The 19673-nt window shown below is 35.8% G+C and overlaps 1 protein-coding gene across 3 annotated transcripts in view; it reads left to right on the top strand.

Annotated features, from left to right (window-relative positions):
* The window catches only part of LRBA (LPS responsive beige-like anchor protein), a 400077-nt gene that overhangs the window by 70293 nt on the left and 310111 nt on the right, over positions 1-19673 (top strand). For 2 of the 3 annotated variants that reach the window (XM_080589381.1, XM_080589382.1), the window contains exons 23-30: positions 5125-6114; positions 7064-7239; positions 8499-8652; positions 9059-9239; positions 10509-10636; positions 11003-11110; positions 13293-13464; positions 14083-14527. In XM_080589381.1, coding sequence (XP_080445507.1) covers positions 5125-6114; positions 7064-7239; positions 8499-8652; positions 9059-9239; positions 10509-10636; positions 11003-11110; positions 13293-13464; positions 14083-14527 — 2354 coding nt within the window. Of the gene's footprint in view, positions 1-5124; positions 6115-6753; positions 6844-7063; positions 7240-8498; positions 8653-9058; positions 9240-10508; positions 10637-11002; positions 11111-13292; positions 13465-14082; positions 14528-19673 lie in introns of all 3 variants that reach the window. The other variant, XM_080589383.1, reaches the window with a different exon arrangement.

Consider the following 19673-nt stretch of genomic DNA (forward strand, 5'->3'; position numbering starts at 1 on the left):
AAGGTCTCAAAAAGAAGAAATGGGGGAACACACATGCAGGGGAAGAAACTCTGGTGAGGAAAAAAAAAAAAAAAAGAAAGAAGACAGGTATGAGAGTCTTCTGAAGAGGACGTGAAGAGAAAATGTATTCTTATCTGTATGACTAGGAAGAAAATGGATAACTAGCAAGGAAAACATTGGAAGATGGGAACTGCGTCTGCAGCCCTGAGAATTGTTAGTGGCCTCCTTTGGTGTTGCTGCAGCATTTGAGGCAAACCTCTGTACTTGCTGCTACCTGTATTCATTGCGGCTGTGGGGACCGAAGGAGAAAGCACCTCTATGTCATGAGTTGTGGTCTCTGCTGCAGGGCTTCCAACAGCATATGGACATGTAGGAAAACAATGGCCAGAAAGAGAGCTGGACAAGACTTCTAGCTGGGTATTAAAACATGACCAGTGGTAAACACTGAATTTAGCTACAACATATTTTTATTAATAATGAAATGTCCAATGTGCATAAGGCGCAGTAGTAATCCATGCACACTTTCACTGTTGAACTATAGTAATGTTGGCAGAAATTGGAATAGAAAGGAAGTAAATACCATGAGAAGATAATGTGCTTATGTCTTGCATTTTAAACAAACTGAAAGTAATAATTGCGTTAACAAAAATGAGCAAATGTGTTTGGTATGCTGCTTCCATTTATTATTGTAAGGTGATGTAACACCACCTACTATAGGCATAGTAAGGTATACCTTGACTAGATTTGAAAATAAAACACAGCCAATATATAAATTTCTCTCTCAGATAAACAAAGACTTTTACAAATTATGTTGACTGGTACTTGCTTTTTTTTGATTCCAGAAATGATTTGCGTGCATATTATTTCTCAAGCTGAGGAGAAAAAAAAAAGTAAAAAAATATTGCTATTTAGATGAAAATACAGGAACATGAAAATGTATTGGGGCAGTAGTTTTCACCCAGTTTATTTTTCACTTTTATGTTGGTGTATGCTTTTTGAAAGAAGCATGGATGACTCCTGGAAACTTCTTATATGTGGTGCCCTGCATAATAAATGTGAATTTGCTTTTCTTAGCTGTCTTCCATAACTGTTCAGAAATAACCCTGAGATTCCTCAGGTTAGTAGGTTATAGACTGTAAGGCAGTGTATGGTGCACACTGTACCTTTGTATATTTCACTTCACTGAATTGAAAATTAGGTTTGATATCTATAGATATTGCTGCCACCAATCTAAACAGACCTGTTTTTGTTTGGGGATCAGTATCCACTTTTGAACAGTTACTATTGCTAACGGAGAAATGGAAAAACAGGTCAATAAAGTCCTTGTTGAGATCTAGAAAGTTGTAACTCCTTCTGGAGTTATGAAGAGTTTATTGATGGTATCAGCGTTGCAGGAACTGGTTTGCACTGAGCAGACTATAAGGAAAGAGCAGTACTGTGTAATTGTCTGGCCTGTCTGGCAGACATTCCCTGCCTCTACTCTACAAAATTGCCCACCTGATAATGGAAAAAAGGACAAAATCTTAACATGTAGTTAAAATATTTTCTGTATGTTCTTTAATGCAAATGTCAATCATCTTAACCTTTTTCCTTGCTGTATGCTAATTTTTCTCCTTGCCAATTAGTAAATGTTGGATGTCAAATTAAGTTAAAATTAATGGCAAAGGCAAATGTTGCAGTTATTACCTCACAAGTGTTTTTAGCTACTAGTACGTAGACATGCATTTCAAGCATTGCAAACAGCTATGGATTACCCATCAAATGATGGTGAAGATTAATGATTGGCCTTTTAGCTCACTAATTTAGAACAATTTCTAGTAATTAATTTTGTATTACCAGCTTTACAGTTGCAAAGGCCTTAAGGAAAATAAAAAATGACTTAAATGTACTTAAGGTTCTCCAAGCTGATAGTTATCTTGTCAGTTGTTGCAGGTTTGCAGATCCTAATGTTTAATACTTTTATATATTATCTCTGTGTACTTGTATTTAATAATCTCAATTTCTATTTAATTTTACATTCTTGATGATACTGCTTTTGTTAATCTTAAGTATTTTCTTACGGGATGTATTGTTTGGCTTCGAACTTGTGTACTTCATAAATGCCGTGGCACAGAACAATAGTGTGGGGGAATTTTTTTCAGTGTCTTCATTGTAGTACCGCTGTATCTTAGTTTCTTGTCAAGCCAAATTACAAATTAATATAGTAAGCAGAACTGTTTAGACATGCTTATTGAAAAGTTGGATTTTGCAAAGCAATGCTTCCTAGATTTGTTTTTTTTGTACAAAGAAAAACCCAAACTTGACACACAAGTTAGAAAAATCCTGTCGTACAGGTAGTCTGTCTTATTTTGTGTATTGCTATTTTAATTTGAACATTATTTGAAGCACACTGTTTAATCCATTAATTATTAAATGACATGAAATAAATCTTTCTGATGTTTATGGTGGAAGTAGAAATTGCTTTCATTTTTAGGTGGCTTTTTTTTTGTGTGTGATGTGCTCCTGTAGTTCTGTGCTTTCTAATTTTCTTTCAGTGTCACTCTCCTTGCGGTTTCCTGCTTTGTTCTTCAATCAATATAGATTCTCATCAGATTATGCTTGGATTTATTTGCCCAGAAGTTTACATTGCCCATCTGTAAAGATAACAGTTGTCTGTATTGACCTTCTTGCCACATTCTTTTTGGTAGTAGCAATTAACAATCTTGAAGAGCACAGTTTGGTTTTCAGAGTGTTGCAGGAGGTTGCTCTATAATGCCTTCCAAACCACTGTCTGTTCCCTGTTTCAGATGAGACTGAAATTTTACTGCGTCCCTCTACCATATGGTGTATTTTCAACTATTGACTTAACATGGGCAAAGAAGACCTGCTGCGAAGTTGTTTGCATCTCTAACATAAACAGTCATTACAATTCATACTTATATCTTGCAACAGACTTTGTTGGAAAAACAAAACTGCTCCGCTTATTGCTTATGATTCACATGTTAACATTCAAAATTAATATGAACACGTATGGTACCACTCTGACTTCAAGCACATGTAGGTTATTAGGAAAAACAAAGCATGCAACAGGAAACTCTCCTGAGAGAGAGTAGCATGGGATGATTTTGATTAATCAGTTGAAAGTGTATGCCAACAGTATTTTCATTTGTTGACTCTCTTTTTGAAGTTGTTGCAATAAAGCTTTTTAGTAATTGTGGAAATAGAGGAATCAACAGAGAGGAGAAGAGCGAAAGCTGGCTGTAGATCAGGTCAAGTTGTCGAGTTTTTTTCTACTCAGTAATGTATTTCACCAAAAGTATCGTCTTTGCCTAATTGTGTTTTTGAACATAAATGTCTAACATTGCTTATTAAGATCTACTTTGGGTTGGTTTTGACATCCTGGCTTTGGTGCAGTTCAGAGGGGATTTGGAAAGAAGTATTTTTGAAATTAAAAACAAGCAAGCAAACCAAATCTAGTTAACAATACTCTGTAATCAAATATTTTGTAGATCATTGTGCCAGGTGGATGAACCTTTAGTTATTTGTAATCATTCATACTTTTTTCTTTGTATATAACAGATATGAAACTAGTATGGAAAGACTTTTTTTCTAAAACAGGACGATTTCCCAGTTCTGTTGCTAGAGACTCTAGTTTCAATTAGTGCAGCTTGAACAAATAACATGCTTCAAATACTGTGTTAGTAAAGTATACTATTCCTACAGTACATTAACACGTGTTTGAAAAAAATAGTCCATTAAAGAACTAACATTGACAACACAACTTGCTAAAAATATTTTCTACCTTTGTTCTCTCTTTGCTTTTCTCTGATTAGTTAACTATAATCTCTAGTACCTTTTCAACCTATGTATTTAGCTTTTGACTAACGCATTTGAGAATTTAAGTAAGACAAGAAAATGTGTATTCATATTTAATAAAATGTACTACTCTGTGTTGTTTAAGGAAAATGTTTATGATGAAGAAAACAGTTTAAAAGAAACAAAACAACATACATCTGCAGTTTATATGGGGGGAAATGTTGAGAACTAAGGTTATAGTTTCTCAGCTCTCTCAGAATAAAGGGGATAAATAGGCATTTCTGTTACAGGAGAAAAATCTAAATCCTAAACAGACAACTATGGATAAACTAAATTTTATGACAGAATAATAAAAACTTCAGTTAAGCAGTGAGAATTTTTTTCGGCACCAAGTTATTTGTTTGTGCAAATGATTATTGTCAGTATGTATACAGAGTTTTTCTACCTGGATTTTTTTCTATACATAAAAATATCAGCTCATTTATAGGCTCTCTCACTTTAATCAGGCTTTGTAATTCTTATTATTATTTTTTTTTTAATCAGACAGAGTGAATAGCAGCTTGTTGAGGCAAAATCCTCTCCAGAATTTTAGGTATCATTTAACAGTCCCCAGGATTTTGGCTTTGTTACATGATTCTCTCTGCTCCTACATTGTCAGATGTTTTCTGTTTGTTGTTTTTTTTTTTTTTTTAATGTAAACTCCTTAGAAAAGATTATTTTTTCTTTGCCAATTGTTGAGAATGGTTAAGGTACTACAATGATGTGAAAGTTCAGCCATGATAAGTGCTCCTGTTACTTATTACAAAGCATCCCATCTTAAAAAATGTTGAGATTATCAGCTAACTCAAATTTGGTAATTCTCTGGATGTTATATTGTTGCATTTTTATTTGCATTCTATACAATTAAATGAATGCAAGTAGCAGGGATAATTCAAATTACAGATGACTGTTATTATCAAAGGAAATAATAGGAGTGTTAATTACAAATATTAAACTTGAAACGTTTTAACTTCTACCAGAAATAGTCTCTAAAACTGAGTAAACATTTTAGTTCCTGTCCTTGGATTCATTCTAGGATTTTTTCCTTAAGGTACTACTTTTTTTTAAAGCCAAGAATATCAGATATCCTTAAGAAATACTTGCTGTTGATTGAAGTGATATATGCAATAGGAAAATTATTTTTAACCTTGTATTTAACATTATCATGAGAACAGCATCCAATATAAATTCGTGGTATGACTCCATGATTTGAACCATGATTTGGAGTTTTTCAGAGTAAATGGTCATTGGTATGTAATTTTTAATGTACTTTCAACTGTGTTCTTTTAGGTAACATTTGAAATGCACAAAGAGAGTCTTTCTCAAATGTACAGGGAATACCAAGAAAAAGGAGGTGAAGAGAGTGGAATAGGTCCTTCTGCTCCAATAAGAACAATTTCTGGAGTTAGCAAAGGAGCGGAAATTGCGAGAAAGCAACAGTGTTTGGAGATAAAAGAAGCTGCTGCTGCTGCGGCTCCTTCCTTCCAGGATGATATGGAGTCCACTACTGAACAAAATGAGTCTGATGGTGACCTGCAAACACATTCAGCGTCTGAACAGACAAAGGAGGAAGACAGGGAGACTAAACAGGATTTAAAAGCAATGCCTAGTTCAGAATTTTCTCCAGAGCCAGAAGCAATAAACCCCAGTGTTTCAGAAATTAGTAGTGGACTAGCTGAAGCAATTGAAGATTCTCTGAGCAAACCTCAGGAGCTTATGGAAGAAACAGTAGCTGCTTCATTGGTAATAGAAACTACTTCGGAAGGAGAAACTCCTGCAAGTCCAGAAGGAGTGGAAAAATCAACAGTAGAGATGGAGGATGAGGATGACTTCGTTGATTTGAAAGAGGAAAGCACTGTGCCTTTACCTTCAGAAGAATTTGCAGAAACAGACAAAAAGCATAGCTCCAATGAAAATCAAGTGACAAAGCAGGAAGAAGTGATAGAGAAGCAATCTGAATCTGTGCTTTTAAAATCTGAGGATAATGTTGGCATGAATGGGAAAAAACAAGAACTGGCATTATCAGAAACAGCAAATTCTGCAGTTCAGGAAGTAGTGACTCAACTGGATTCAGAAGGGAAAAAGAAACTGGAAGAAAAGACTGTTTCTAGTGAAAAAACAGCTGAAAATGCAAATGCACATGTAGCAGAGCCTGCTGGAGCATCTGAAAAAAGAATTGCTAAGCTTGATGTTTCTAGTGTTGCATCAGATACAGAAAGACTGGAACTGAAAGCCAGCACATGTCTAGAAGCACCTCTGCCCACCAGGTCCATACCTGAGGTAACTTCTACCTGTCTTTTGTATGCCTAGCTTAAAAAAAAAAAGGAGGTGGACTTTTTGTGAGGTTATCTAAAGAACACTTTGGACCCTTGATTAAAACAGCTGTAATTCTTACTAATTTGTGTACTGTGAAGTTTCTAAACTTCTATTCTTTGTCTAGCCACTTATGGATGTTGATGGAGTATTTGGCTAGCTGTATCCTTCATTTGTGTCACTGCTTCCATTCTTAAGTTTGAAGAATAGAAACATTTAGATATTCTGACACGATTTTATTTAGAATTTTTCTGCTTTTTTACTCAATCTCTCTTTACCTCTTTTCAGTCTGATCACTTATATGCACAGCTGTTAGAATTATTGAGAAGCAAACAGTACTTGTGTGGGAAAAAAAACACACTAAAGTTCTATGATATCCTGATGGAACTTGTGAAAATATTTTTTACTCTGGCTTCTCTGCAGGCACACAAAATACATATTTTTGAAACTAAAATTGGACGTGGTTATCACTCTGTCGTGTCAGCCTATGTTTTCATGCAAGTGCAAGTTAAACCTGGGCTTCTGTTGTCTACTGCTGTGGTTTTCGTAGTTTTCACTGCTTTTCATGTTTGAATGGTCATGTATCTGAGTACTTCCCTTCTGCAGAGATACCTGCTAATGGATGCTCTTCATTCTGCACCATTCTTCCTTAAAGGAGGAAAAGCAGTGTCTACAGCAACCTGTACTCCCCCTGTGGTAAGGTTGAGTTGCTGCTTGTGTATGCCTAGACTGACAGGTGTGGTAGTGCAGCTGTAGACTAGTATTTGTGTAATAGTTTTAACTTTATTTGTAACTGTGCAAAGTCTAAACGTGCAGTATCCAAACTCTTAAGTCTGTGAAATGCCATTCAGTGTATGCCGTAGAAGACAATAACCAGGGTGTGGGAATTTTTTTTGTCTACAAATTGTGTATTCAGAGCTCAAGACAGCAAGATTCTTCAGGACAAGAGCTAGCTGCTACGTCAGATACACAGAGAAGAGACTCTAGGTCAACTGTGTTCCGCATTCCTGAGTTTAAGTGGTCACTGATGCATCAGCGCTTGCTCACAGACTTACTCTTTTCCATTGAAACAGATATACAGATGTGGAGAAGGTAAATTTATGTGCTTTCCATGGAATGATCTAGACAGGCATTTCAACAATAGTTAACCTGAGATTTTGTTGAAACTGCATCAGGGTCACTCTTTGACTTTGAAGTCTGTACATCTGGTATTTTAGTCATTATTCAATAACCTTATTTCTTTTGTGGCCTATACCCAAATATTCTTAGATTTTGTGTAAAGACTCTTTACAAACCTAAATGTGTATTGGTGCAGACCCTCAACCTATATTTTGGCTGAACTCCTAGCCACAGTTAAGTCAATGGCAGTCCTGATGATTTCAATTGGACCACGATTTTCATGTTCCTGATAAATGTGAATCATCTTTTACACATATCTAAGTATGGACTAAAAAAAACCTATCCCAAATACTATTTACTACTTCCATATTTACACAGATCATGTTGCTGCTTTATTAGGGTTCTGTGAACGGAAGTATTCTAGTTATATACATTTAAAAATGAATTTGTAATTGGTCTGGAATGTAATTATCAGGATAGTTTTAGTAAAAAACGGAAACTTTGAAACCAGTAATAATTCTGCATTTTTAAGCTAAGATTTACTAACTTAAATAAAATTATGTCTATTATCAGCTTTTAGTACTGAATGTCAAATTTAAATTGAACTGTATAACTGAACTGACATAATGGAAATGAAAGTAGAAATGAATAAATAGTTTTTAAGTGATTGAAATACAATTTGAACTGTGGTGGATTTTTGTTTGACTGTCACTTTTAAGTTGTGAGTAAATTAACTGCTCAGGATATCCTCAGATATAACTAAATACATTTTTAGTTTAGGTTCTGTTTTGAAAATGTTTCCTTTTTTAAACTGGATTTGTGTTTTGTTGATTTTAACTTCTTTGTGTTAATATTTAATAATAAATCTTTTTTCCAAAGATTTAAGTTAAAATCTAGTTTGTACCTCCAGGAAGCTATTGTATTGACGGATACAGTGTCTTTCACTATAGCAGATAATCATAGAACCAGCCTATAATGCATCTTTATCCAAATAATATTTAAGCATGCATCTCGGTGTTTTTAGCAAGCTGGAGAAGTTTAAGAACAGAAAGGAAAGGTTTTTATAGGTTTAGATTAAGGTACAGCAGTTGAATCTTCTGGTGATATTTGCTGCCCCATTGCTATTTTATTTTATTTATTTATTTTTTAAACAAAGATGTTAAAATACCACAAATAAATACCACTGTATTCTGCAAGTATTTTTGTGAAACCTGCTTCTTTGTTTTGGACAGCCATTCTACAAAAACTGTGATGGACTTTGTGAATAGCAGTGACAATGTCATATTTGTACACAACACAATTCACCTCATCTCTCAAGTGATGGACAACATGATCATGGCTTGTGGTGGTATATTGCCATTGCTGTCTGCTGCTACATCTGCTACTGTAAGAAATTTCATTTTTATTTTGAATTTTCTCTTGTGGGTATACACCTTTCTTTATGTAGTATATTAACTACTATATCTGTCCTTTTGGGAAACAGGAATATGAAGGGGGTGTTTCCACAAACATCTTTCCTTCCTTTGCTATTTCCACGCTTTCTCTAAGATAAATTGGGTGTCTGTCCTCGTTGCCTGACGAGATAAAAAGAAGTCGCTTAGCTTCATTGTCCTACAGTGGTCTGGAATAAGATTAAATCTCAATACTAGTGATTGTTTCTAGATATGATGAATTACTACTTTTGAATTTGACTGAAAACAGACTTCCAACATACATTTTTCTTAATTTGATATGTACAAATTATCATCTTTGTAAAGAAGTAAATATTGCTTGCAATTTTTCCTTTGTGTAGCATGAATTGGAGAATATTGAGCCGACTCAAGGACTTTCAGTAGAAGCGTCTTTAACATTTCTCCAGAGATTAATCAACCTTGTGGATGTGCTAATTTTTGCAAGCTCTCTTGGTTTCACTGAAATTGAATCTGAGAAAAATATGTCATCTGGAGGAGTTCTGCGACAATGTCTTCGTCTAGGTAAGTAAATAAAACCACTTAATAAGCACAGGAGCTTGCTATTATGAAATAGTAGCTACTGACAGCTTGTTTTTTTATTTTTTTTAAGTCAAGACTAAATTTAGTCTAAGATGCCTTGGGATCTCTTACTATTTTACTATTACTCTACTCTACAATGCATATGCATGTTTTTTTTCCTCTTTAAGAAGTTTAAATAAAACAAATGATTAAAGTAAGTTTGGTAGCCTGACTGTTGTGGATGTATGTTTTCATTTTACCCATGAAAATATTTTTTTCCAAAGTTCCCTAAATAATCAAGACTGATAATACAGCAGCATTAAGAAAAAAAGTAATCTTGTACCATGTATAAAAGCGTGAACATTCACAGGTTTACCTTAGAGAAGAGGTTTAAATCTTGTGTTCAGTAGGTGAAGGAATAGTGAAAAATAGAGATGTAAACTTCTAAAGGATTCAAACTGATTAGTAGCTGTATCCAGAATTATAGTATGTTTGTATCAAATTGGATTGAATGAAAGTGATCATTACTTAAAAATAAAATAATAATAGTAATAAAATCATTATCTGCATCCAGTTAGTTAATACAGGAGAAGAGTATTCATGCCAGTTGCATGCTGTAAGATTTCTTTGCAATGAAAAGTTTAATTTGCATGAGTGCCAGAGCAGCTCAGAGCAACAACAGTAACTAGCCTTCCTCTCCCTTTCTAGGCAATTAAAACTTTGTGCAGGTAGAACAAGATTTATGGGATGCAAACAGGTATAGAGGTGGGGTAGTTCTTTTTTCCTTTGAAAATAATATTAGAAGACAAAACAGGTACAATTTGAAACTAAAAAAAAAAAAAAAAGTCATGTAACGTAAGAATGTTTAGTCCAAGAGTATTGTGAAGCAACTATTGACATGTTTCACTAGTGTATCGCTTCTTTCTTCGTTGCTAGTCTGTGAAATTTAGCTTCTTCACCTTTCCCAGCTCATGAGATTGAATGCATGGTAAAATTTCAGTGAGGGATGAAAAAAGGATGTAATAATGCTAACTTACTAACTTTGAAGTATTCATTACATATAACTTATGTGTTGTAATAGTTAAGTATTAATTATTAATGTATTTTGAGCATTGTTTTGCAACTATTTAAAACTTCTGGAAGCAAAATATTTTTACTGATGTGCTTAAACTTTATAGCTTAAGTAATAAACAGGCATATTATACATCTCTGTAAGGGATATAGAGAATACTATTTCCCAGGGTAATTCTTAACATTTCTTTTCCCTTCAAGTATGTGCAGTAGCAGTAAGAAATTGCTTGGAGTGTCAACAGCATGCACAGGTGAAGCCTATTGGAGACCTTGCAAAGAACCAAAAAACAATGCAGGGCTTTATAGGAACAGGAAAATCCACAGCAAAGGTAAGTATGAGAGCACATTCCAGAACACAAAAGTTAATAATCATTACTGTGTGCAAAGGGATAGGTTTTTAAATTTGTAACTGTACCACTGGTACTTTAATAGAGCTGAAGAACATAAACACTGGAAATCCTGAATTAACTTTTCCAAGGTAGAAATTTAACATGTACATATTTAAACTTGCACGGTGAAATAATTTTGTCACAAGAAATTCAGATTTTTGTTTTTCCTTAAAATACAAAATACATATGTGACTTTTGTGCTTCCAGTTTTGATAATATGATGTACAGTGGGGAATTGTACATGCTTGATTATTCATAGAATGTTTTTAAAAACAGATTTTGAAACAATTGCTTTTTTTTGAATAGAGTCCAGTGGACATTGTGACTGGTGGAATTTCTCCAATACGAGACCATGACAGACTTCTGCAGGACATGGATATTAATCGACTTCGAGCAGTAGTTTTCAGAGATATAGTGAGTTACAAATTATGTTATACCTAGACTTCTATTTGCTATATGCTTGCTGTGTTAATGCAGTTGTCTAAACTTGAACCGACTCTCTGGAATTCTGCCTATAGCTTTCAAGACTCTTGCATGTTAAATATGTTGTTTCTAGTACAAATATATTCTTTAACATGCTGTACATAGACAAATTGTTTATATATACTATATATCAGGAAGATGTTTACATATACTTTTTGATGAGTATCTTTCTAGCTAGTTATGACTTAGAGGCCATCTGTAATTCCTTTATGTCCCCTCAGAGGAACCAATTTGTGTGTATGGGCTGTATATATGCATACGCTTTTTCGGCTTGAATTGACTAAAAATAACTTTGCTGTATGTCAGCAACTTTATAGCTGATATTGAGGAAATTGAGATTGATTGCTTAAAAAAACCCTCTGTAAGCAAATACAGTAGCTACAATGGCTCTGAGTCATCGGCCACAAGCTGGTATGCTAGAACTTACTTTACAATATTTAGAGTATTTAGCAAGTATAATGAATGACCCAATGGCTTTTGTGCTGTCCAGAATAGTTTGGATAGAACTATTGGTTTTCACATTTACGGGAATTACTGATTGAAACAAGCTTCATTCAGCCCCTACCAGTATCAGTGTGCAAAAGAGTAATGGGTAGTTAATCTTCTGTACTGGTGGCAACTAAAATAATCCTAACAATGCGATTTTCAAAATCGAGCACATTTTATATTCTCACTTTTTAGTTTTAAAAAACAATATATGCATATGGAGTTTGCTTTTTATGGTATATCTAAGCCACTGGATTTTCTGTTTCACAAGTATATGTAGAATAATACAATAACTCTGCTTTTTGGCTACTGTGTTGAGCTGTAGAGAAAAAGTAGACAATAAAAGATCTCTTCTGGAGTGCCTTTTATCTGAGCTGTTTATATTGATGTCTAAATGTTTTATGTTTCATTTGTGTGCGGTTTTTTAAATGGCATTCAGTGCACAGAATTGTGATTGGTATGATTTGAACACGTATAGGAGGAACCCACGTGGATTCCACTTAACCATCAGTAGTATAACTATATGAACTTTATTTCAAGGAATTCTATAAAAATAGCAGAAAAAAATAAGGAGTAGTGCTGCTTAACTGGACCACAATTTTATTAAATACAATTGAAAACTGTCCTACAAAAACTAACTAGGAAGAAAATTCTATTTAATCCTTACCAATCTGGGGGGCTGCACTCTGATCATGATAAAATGAGCTTTACAGTTTGAGAAGTTCAAGAAAGTAAGTTAGAGAAAAGAAAAAAATGAATGCCTCCTGAGTACTTAAGTACATGAGAGGAAAACCGACCCCCCCCCCCCCCCCCCCCCCCCGCCAATTGGTCTGTGGTGACCGAAATTACTCAGTTCTCCTGTGATTCCAATGTGTACAAGGACGTTTTTTCCTTTGGTAGGTTTTATTTTCTGACCAAAGGGTGAAGGGGATAGTCTTAGGCTAAATCGTTATGTCTGTTCACAGCTGTCCGCGTAGGCCTTTCCTGTCTTTCACTAGGAGTGACTGAGTACCCTGAAGAGGCACTTGGCATAATTCATGTTAAAATGTTGTGAAGAGATTAAAAAAAAAAAAAATCTTGAAAACATTATACCAGTAATGCCAATGCATATTTGCCTTGTTTGTTTAAATTTCATGTATTACAGTACATCCATCTTGACAATCTGAGGATGAAATAAAATAACTTGGATTCTGGAATTTATTCCACTTTCTTCACTGATATGTAATAATTTATAAATACTTTTTCAGTTTTCTTGAGTACACTTGCCTGGTACTATTTCAGCAAAGGTTAATATCTTGGCAAATGAGTAATCATGCAGTAGAGAAAACACATGTAAATAAAGGGGACCTAGTCCCTGCGCTAACTGGAAGCATGTAGTCAAAGCACATAACCTTAGTCAACGTTGTCATATATGAAAAATGAAGGGATTAGTGCCCCTTGAATACAATTGCTGTATTCTCCAGCTTTATGGGTGAGGCAAATTGTGACTAGAGAATATTGTTCTTCCGTTGTTGACATATCAGCTTACTTTCAGTCTGTTTATGGTAGCGCTGGGCATACTTTACAGAAAAATAAGCATGCTGCTGAAATTGTAATAGAAAATCTGTGTGTGTGTCCTTTTCTACAGGAGGATAGTAAACAGGCTCAATTCTTGGCTTTGGCTGTTGTATATTTCATTTCTGTGCTCATGGTTTCAAAATACAGAGATATTCTGGAACCCCAGAATGAAAGAAGACCACCAAACCATAGCCAGTCATTCAAGGAATCAGAGAATGAAAATAATGGAACTCCTGCTGCAGGTGAACTGTTCGTTATTTGGCTAAATATAGTAATGTGGCTTATGCATCTTAAATTTCTGTAGAAGGCCACTTCAGATTGTACAGAAATATATGCTTTTTAACCACTTAAATAAATAACATGAAAGTATCCCATTTCCCTCTTTCTCATCTGAGAAGAACCTAATAAATAAATAGAGGTGTTTAATCTCAGTGAAGTAGCTAAGTATTCATGAATGCTTGTTGCAGAAAAATTGCTATCTTGCTTAGGGTCAAGCATGCATAAGCGTAGACTGCCAATTTTTTGTTTCCACGGTAAGACTGTATTTTACTTACTGCTACTCTTCTTTAGGGCAATCGATTCATTTTCATTCTTTGAGTCAATATTTTCTGTTTCTTTTGTCTCAAATTTTGGATGTTGAGACTTTTTATGCTTCTTAGAAATTGGAAGAATTTTCTTCTGTTCCAAGTTTGATATTAAATACTTAAATACTAAATCTCTAAGCAGGCAAGAGGAAATAGTTATAGCTGTGTCATTTCCTTTGTCACCTATTAGTGTTACTTTTTTAGGAGCATTGTGGTGAATACAGTTGTGTTAATAATGCACTTTTCAAATTTGTTCTCTGTCTTTGGTATGAACAGATGTGGAAAACCCATCTGCTGCTCTCAGTGCTTCAACTTCAGCCTCCACTGAAGTTTCAGAAAGTACAGCATCTTTACGAAGAAGGGACTCTGGTCTTGGGGAGGAACCAACTTCAGGGCAAACAAACAGTTCAGGCGGTGGTGTTGAAGCAGGACTTCTGAATGTCAGTGCAGGTCCAGATGCTATCAGTGAAGTACTTAGCACTCTCTCATTAGAAGTAAATAAGTCTCAGGAGGGCAGAAATGAGACAGAAACTGAAGATAGTAAGCCTGCAACTTCTGTGCCAGCTGCAAAAAATGTTAATGTGAAAGATATCCTGAGAAGCTTGGTAAGCACACCAGCTGATGGGACTGCAGTGGATCCTGCTCTTCTGCCACCAGCCTTCCTTGGAGTACTTGGTGAAGGAGGTGCTGAGCATCATGTACAATTCCATTCCTTTGACAGGTAATGTAACTTCTAAAATATTTGGACTATTTCAGTTTGCTTAAGCTATCTGAATGAAAACAAATCACACTTAGTTTCAGCAGATCTCATGTACAGTGTCATCTAGTACTTAATGTAATCAAGATGCTTGATTTTTAAGTAGAACCATTGACTACAAAGCCCACTGACCTCAAATGGGTTCACCATGAAGATACTTTGGTATTCTCTGCAATTCATGGGACGTTTTGTTGTCCTGGAAAATGACTGGTAATTGGGTTATACTTGAATGTCTCAAAGCCATCACTTCTTTTTTTTTTTTGAAAGTTGACTCTTCTGTCTCCATGCATGTTACAGCTCAGAAGCAAGTATGGTAAGAGGACTAAGAAATTGCCTAGAAATGATCTCAAGAGTAAAAGAAAAGATTGTGTAGGCTGCTCTTTTGTCTTTCCTGTTTTCCTATTCCTAACAGCAGCACTTTCAGATGTTTTCTGCCTCCTCCTTTATCTTCTGCTCTACATAGCATTTGTTAACTCTCCTCCCAATTGTCTCCCTCTCCCCATCATCCTCCGTCATGATCATTGTGCTCTGACATTTGAAGTGTCTATGTATTCCAGTGAAATACTTAGCAAATCTTGATAGATTAGGTGCATTTATTCAAGCAGATAGCTCTTAGAAATACCAAAGATAGACTGGTGCTTCTTCAGGAGAGTGCTTTACATTAAAAAAAAATAAATAAATCCAAGTGTTCTTTTTTTTTTTTTTGCTGCACTATCAGGTGTTAACCTCTCTTCATATTAATGGTAACAATGTGAGACAGAGCAGATGAAATATCTGCAAGGTAAAGGCTAATACAACAAATCAATGATATATCAGGATAACTGATGAATAAACTTCTAGTTTAATGCTGTCATGTGCCACTTGAGAAGATACTCAGCTCATTAGCTTCCTGATTACATTTTTTTCCAGTTTGAATAAAAGAAACCATACTTTTTATGTTTCCTAAATTAGGAATTGGCTCATAATCTAATGAGTGCTGCTGTACTGTGCACATTTATTTCCTGGGTCCTTTAAAACTAACTAAAATGGGTGTTGAATAATTTCAATTATGTGTAGATTAGCATGTGCGTTATCACACACCTATATCTAGTTTCTGTTACTGTGGGCCTGCAAATGAATATTGGCTTAATAATAACTAACAAATGGACTGAGAACAATGGAGGTAATCAGCTAGGTGTCCTTCCACCAGTGCAATACTCCCGTACTCCTTTATGAAAATGCATCTGTGTTCTGCCAAGGGCCTACTTAAAATCTTTCAGGCTTCATTCAATAGATATATCCCTAGCCTCTTAGATTTGCTGTGTTATTGTAATAGCTAGAACCCTTTTTTTCGTTTTGTTTTACTTTAATAAACATCTGCCTTTCTTAATACTCAAATGTACAGTGGATTTAAAATGGGCATTTCTTTTTTCTGTTAGAGTGAAATCCCTCTTTCTTGATGATCATTTTGGTGCCCTCTACATCACAGTGTCCTAGCTCATCTTTTCACAAGTGTAATAGGCCATATTGTCTTTTACTGTTACCGACTTTTACCTCTACAGGATTTCCAAAGACAGTAAAGAAAACAAAAAGAACAAAAGAAGGCATCTCATAGTATTCTTGCCTCTAGCAAAGCCTTAGTCATATCCAGAAATTCTGCAGTGGATCTGCTGGTGGGAGGGCACCCTTGTTACCAGAGCAGTATTTGATCTCCTGGTTATTCATGGATATCCTTTGGCTCTGATGTGTTTGCAGTCCATGGCTGCTATGCTCAAACTAGCAAACTTAGATGACCAAAGAAAGAAGTGCAGCTCTGCCAGTGGTATGCTACAGCCGTCTAACGTGTCTTCTCAGCTCAGAACTCCGTGTTGCTAAAGGGGAAAGAGATGGTGCTTGTTTTCTGGCTAGGTTACAGGTGGTGTGTGTGCTAGCTTTTGGTCCACTTGCTCTGGTCTCAAAGTAAATAATGTGTTCTGCTCACAGTGCTGAACAGGAGGAAATGTTCTGGGAGCAGTAGGAGGATGAAGGCAGAAGGGGAAAATGGGGAGAATAGAGACACTGAATTAGAACTTGGTCTCTCAGTCCCTGCTGCTTTTAGCACTTCCTTACAAATACCTGTTGTTGCTCTTTAAAACAAGTGGGCAATTGATGTGAAATAGCATGCGATTTTAGTCTGTGACGAGTGTTTGTCCTCAGGAAAGTCTTATGGTTTGTTGTTGAATGATAGAGATATGAACTGTGAAAAACTTGAACTGTGGTATAATTGGATTTGGTGAAGCAAATCACTGAAAAGTTGAATTGCTTGCTGTTCTGCCCTTTTACCTCTCCAGTCTGTCTCCACACTGTCCCAGATAGACTCTTTTCTCCTTTTCCCATCTCCAAAGTGCCAGCCGTTTTAAACTGCAACTCTAAACACTGCTTAACCTTGAGACAAGAACAATCTGATGTTTACTCTATCAGATACTGAAAGGAAAGTAGTTTGGTGAAAGAATACATACAGACATGTGAAAGGAGTGCTTGGAATTGTGATTGTGGTGCGTAGACTGAAGCAGTAAGGCAGCAGCACGCTTGTGAATGGGAGAGCAGACGGCAAGCAGTTTTGTAGAGGCTTATGTAGCTCCACTGACTGCTCCACACCAGTGTGAGGGTATAACTTTTGACTTTGTGTTTAATGGGAGAGGCTAAATATGTGAGGAGAAGGTCATGAACTAGTATAAAATATTTTGTCCATCAGCATTTGCATGTGACCTTGTTAAGTCAGTGGTTCTTTGTTTCTCAGTGGCTTACTATTTCATTTCATTCCCTTTATGGGCCTGTCAGGTAGACAAAAGTGTACTTAATGATGTAGAAGTCTTATTCCTAGACAATTATAATCTGGTAGTGACATACACAATCTTGCATCTCTGGTAAATATGTTGATTTGTGACGAGGCATGTTGCTAGCTAGTAAATCAGTTAATCAAAAAGATAGAATAAGTGCATATATGAAATATTTATATTTAAAATGATATATAGAGAAAAGTTCCATGACCACTTCAAAGTGCCTATATCTTTAGGTAGTGTGACTCTGCTTAAAATACAAGTTTATGCTCTGAAATGACAGCACAGTGTTTAGTGACAATAGCATGAAGGAGTTGTACCAGCAAAAGAAAAACCTTTTACAGGAGGTTGTAAAAGAGTTGAAAATAATAGCTTTCATCTTTCGGATATGCGAAAATACTAAGGGTATGTAGGGAAAGTTTGGAAAAACAAGCTTTAGGATGCTCTCTAACTTTCTGCGATGACTTAAATATAATCTGTTGTCTGATAGCAAACAAAGTCTGTGAGCTACTGTTTAACTTGTTTTTCTTTAAAAAAAAAACAAAACAAAACAAAAAATTGCTTTGGTAAAAGTTGTTCCCATGTAGCAGTTTACCAGTGGGGTATCTCTGGGAATTTCAAAGCATCTCTCTGATCCTGCATTTATCTCAGGAATGCTGTGTCAGAAATCAAAACTCTCCTCATATCTTAAGGATTATCAACTTCCCAGCTATAGCTGGAGAGTATACAGTAACAGCTATGTGAGTGAAACCTAACTGAAAGGCTGCCAGGTTGCAAGCCTTTGCAAACAACTAGGTGTGTGTGTTCATTCCCATGCCAAAAATCCCCCCCTTATCTTATGTGAAGATACAATCTTGTGATTAGTGGGTGCCAAGGGTTTATCGTGATGAAGTTCAAGACTCGCATTGGCTTTTTCCCAGCATCCCCAGGGACATGAATTAATGTTCCAATTTCAGTGGGTCCTACAACAGTTTTCTTACTTGGCTATAATCCTGTAGGAAAAAGGGGGGACTTATGCAAGCAAATTTAAATAAAATAGCAATAAAAATAACCGAAGCTAGGATTTAAAAAAAAAAAACAAAAACCAAAAAACTAAAAAAACAGAAATTTCTCGTCAGTTAGTCTAATAAAAACCATAACCTATAGCTTGCCATTTTTATGGTGCAATGTAAAATAAAAACATGGTCTCTCCTGGCTTCTATTGCTCTTTGTGGAACCACTCAATAATCATGTCATTATAGGAAGCCGATGCTGAGGGTTCTAAGGAATATAGGCTCTTAAATCATGCTAAATCTGCGGCTAAGCTGTAACTTACAGAATAGGTATGTTAATAAGCCTGTTTATCTTTTTTGGAACATTTGTCTGTGAGCTGCTTAGCTTGGCTCCGTCAGCATTTGTGTTAGTCATTCAGTGGTATGCCTGTGCCTTTGTAATGGTTAATTGGGGTATTACGGTTAAATATAAAATTTGTCTTTATATGGAATTAATACATGTTAGACATCAGTGATTTGGGCTTCAAGTATAGCAAGAATGAAGTTGTTGTTTATAAGATTGAGTCTACCAGGCACAGGTGGGGACAGAATATGAGAATGGGGAATCTGTAGATTGAGGTGCAGGCAATTATGCTGTGATGAGAAGCTCAGCTACTTCGGCACCCCAAAAATCGGCATTCTGCAGGAGCTGAAGAGGCAACCATTTGAAGTCTTCTCTCTGCCAAGCTGATTTTAAAGCTTCCTCCCAAAATGATTGTATTCTTTTTATCATCTTTTCTTTTCCCTCTTCCCTCCTTCCCCCTCCTGTGATCTCTCATGGTTTTGAGACTCTGTTATTCTTCCTTTCTCCTTGGGTATTCCAAGGGAGACATAAGAGAATGGGTATTATCTACAGAGAGCAGAGCCTATAGAATGACACTGACATGGCAGGCTGCTTTCCTGGCTCACAAAGTAGAGGTAAAAATAAGTCTCTGATCCTCTAGTGGTCTTTTGCTCATCGCTTAAGAGCCCCTGCAGTGGTCATCGTTCTGGTAGCCTGGAACAAGACTAACTTCTTTTGGTTTTGAATGAAAACCATTATCCCTTAGGGAAACAGACAAACTGTCACCTGTATTGGTGTTCAGTGCTAAAAAATGGAATGCTGAGATTTAAATCCATACAAATTCCTATATGTCAAGAGGAATTAGAGCTCATGTAAGTATTTTTAAATAATAGTGAGGTCATCAGTTTGGCCTGGCCCACGTTGTATTAGGAATATTTGTCTCAGTCCCAAGGAAAATCTGTAACTTAGAATATATTTAAGATTAATGGCAGACTTGC

Source organism: Anser brachyrhynchus (assembly GCF_964034855.1).
Source record: "Anser brachyrhynchus genome assembly, chromosome: 4".
Taxonomy (NCBI): domain Eukaryota; kingdom Metazoa; phylum Chordata; class Aves; order Anseriformes; family Anatidae; genus Anser; species Anser brachyrhynchus.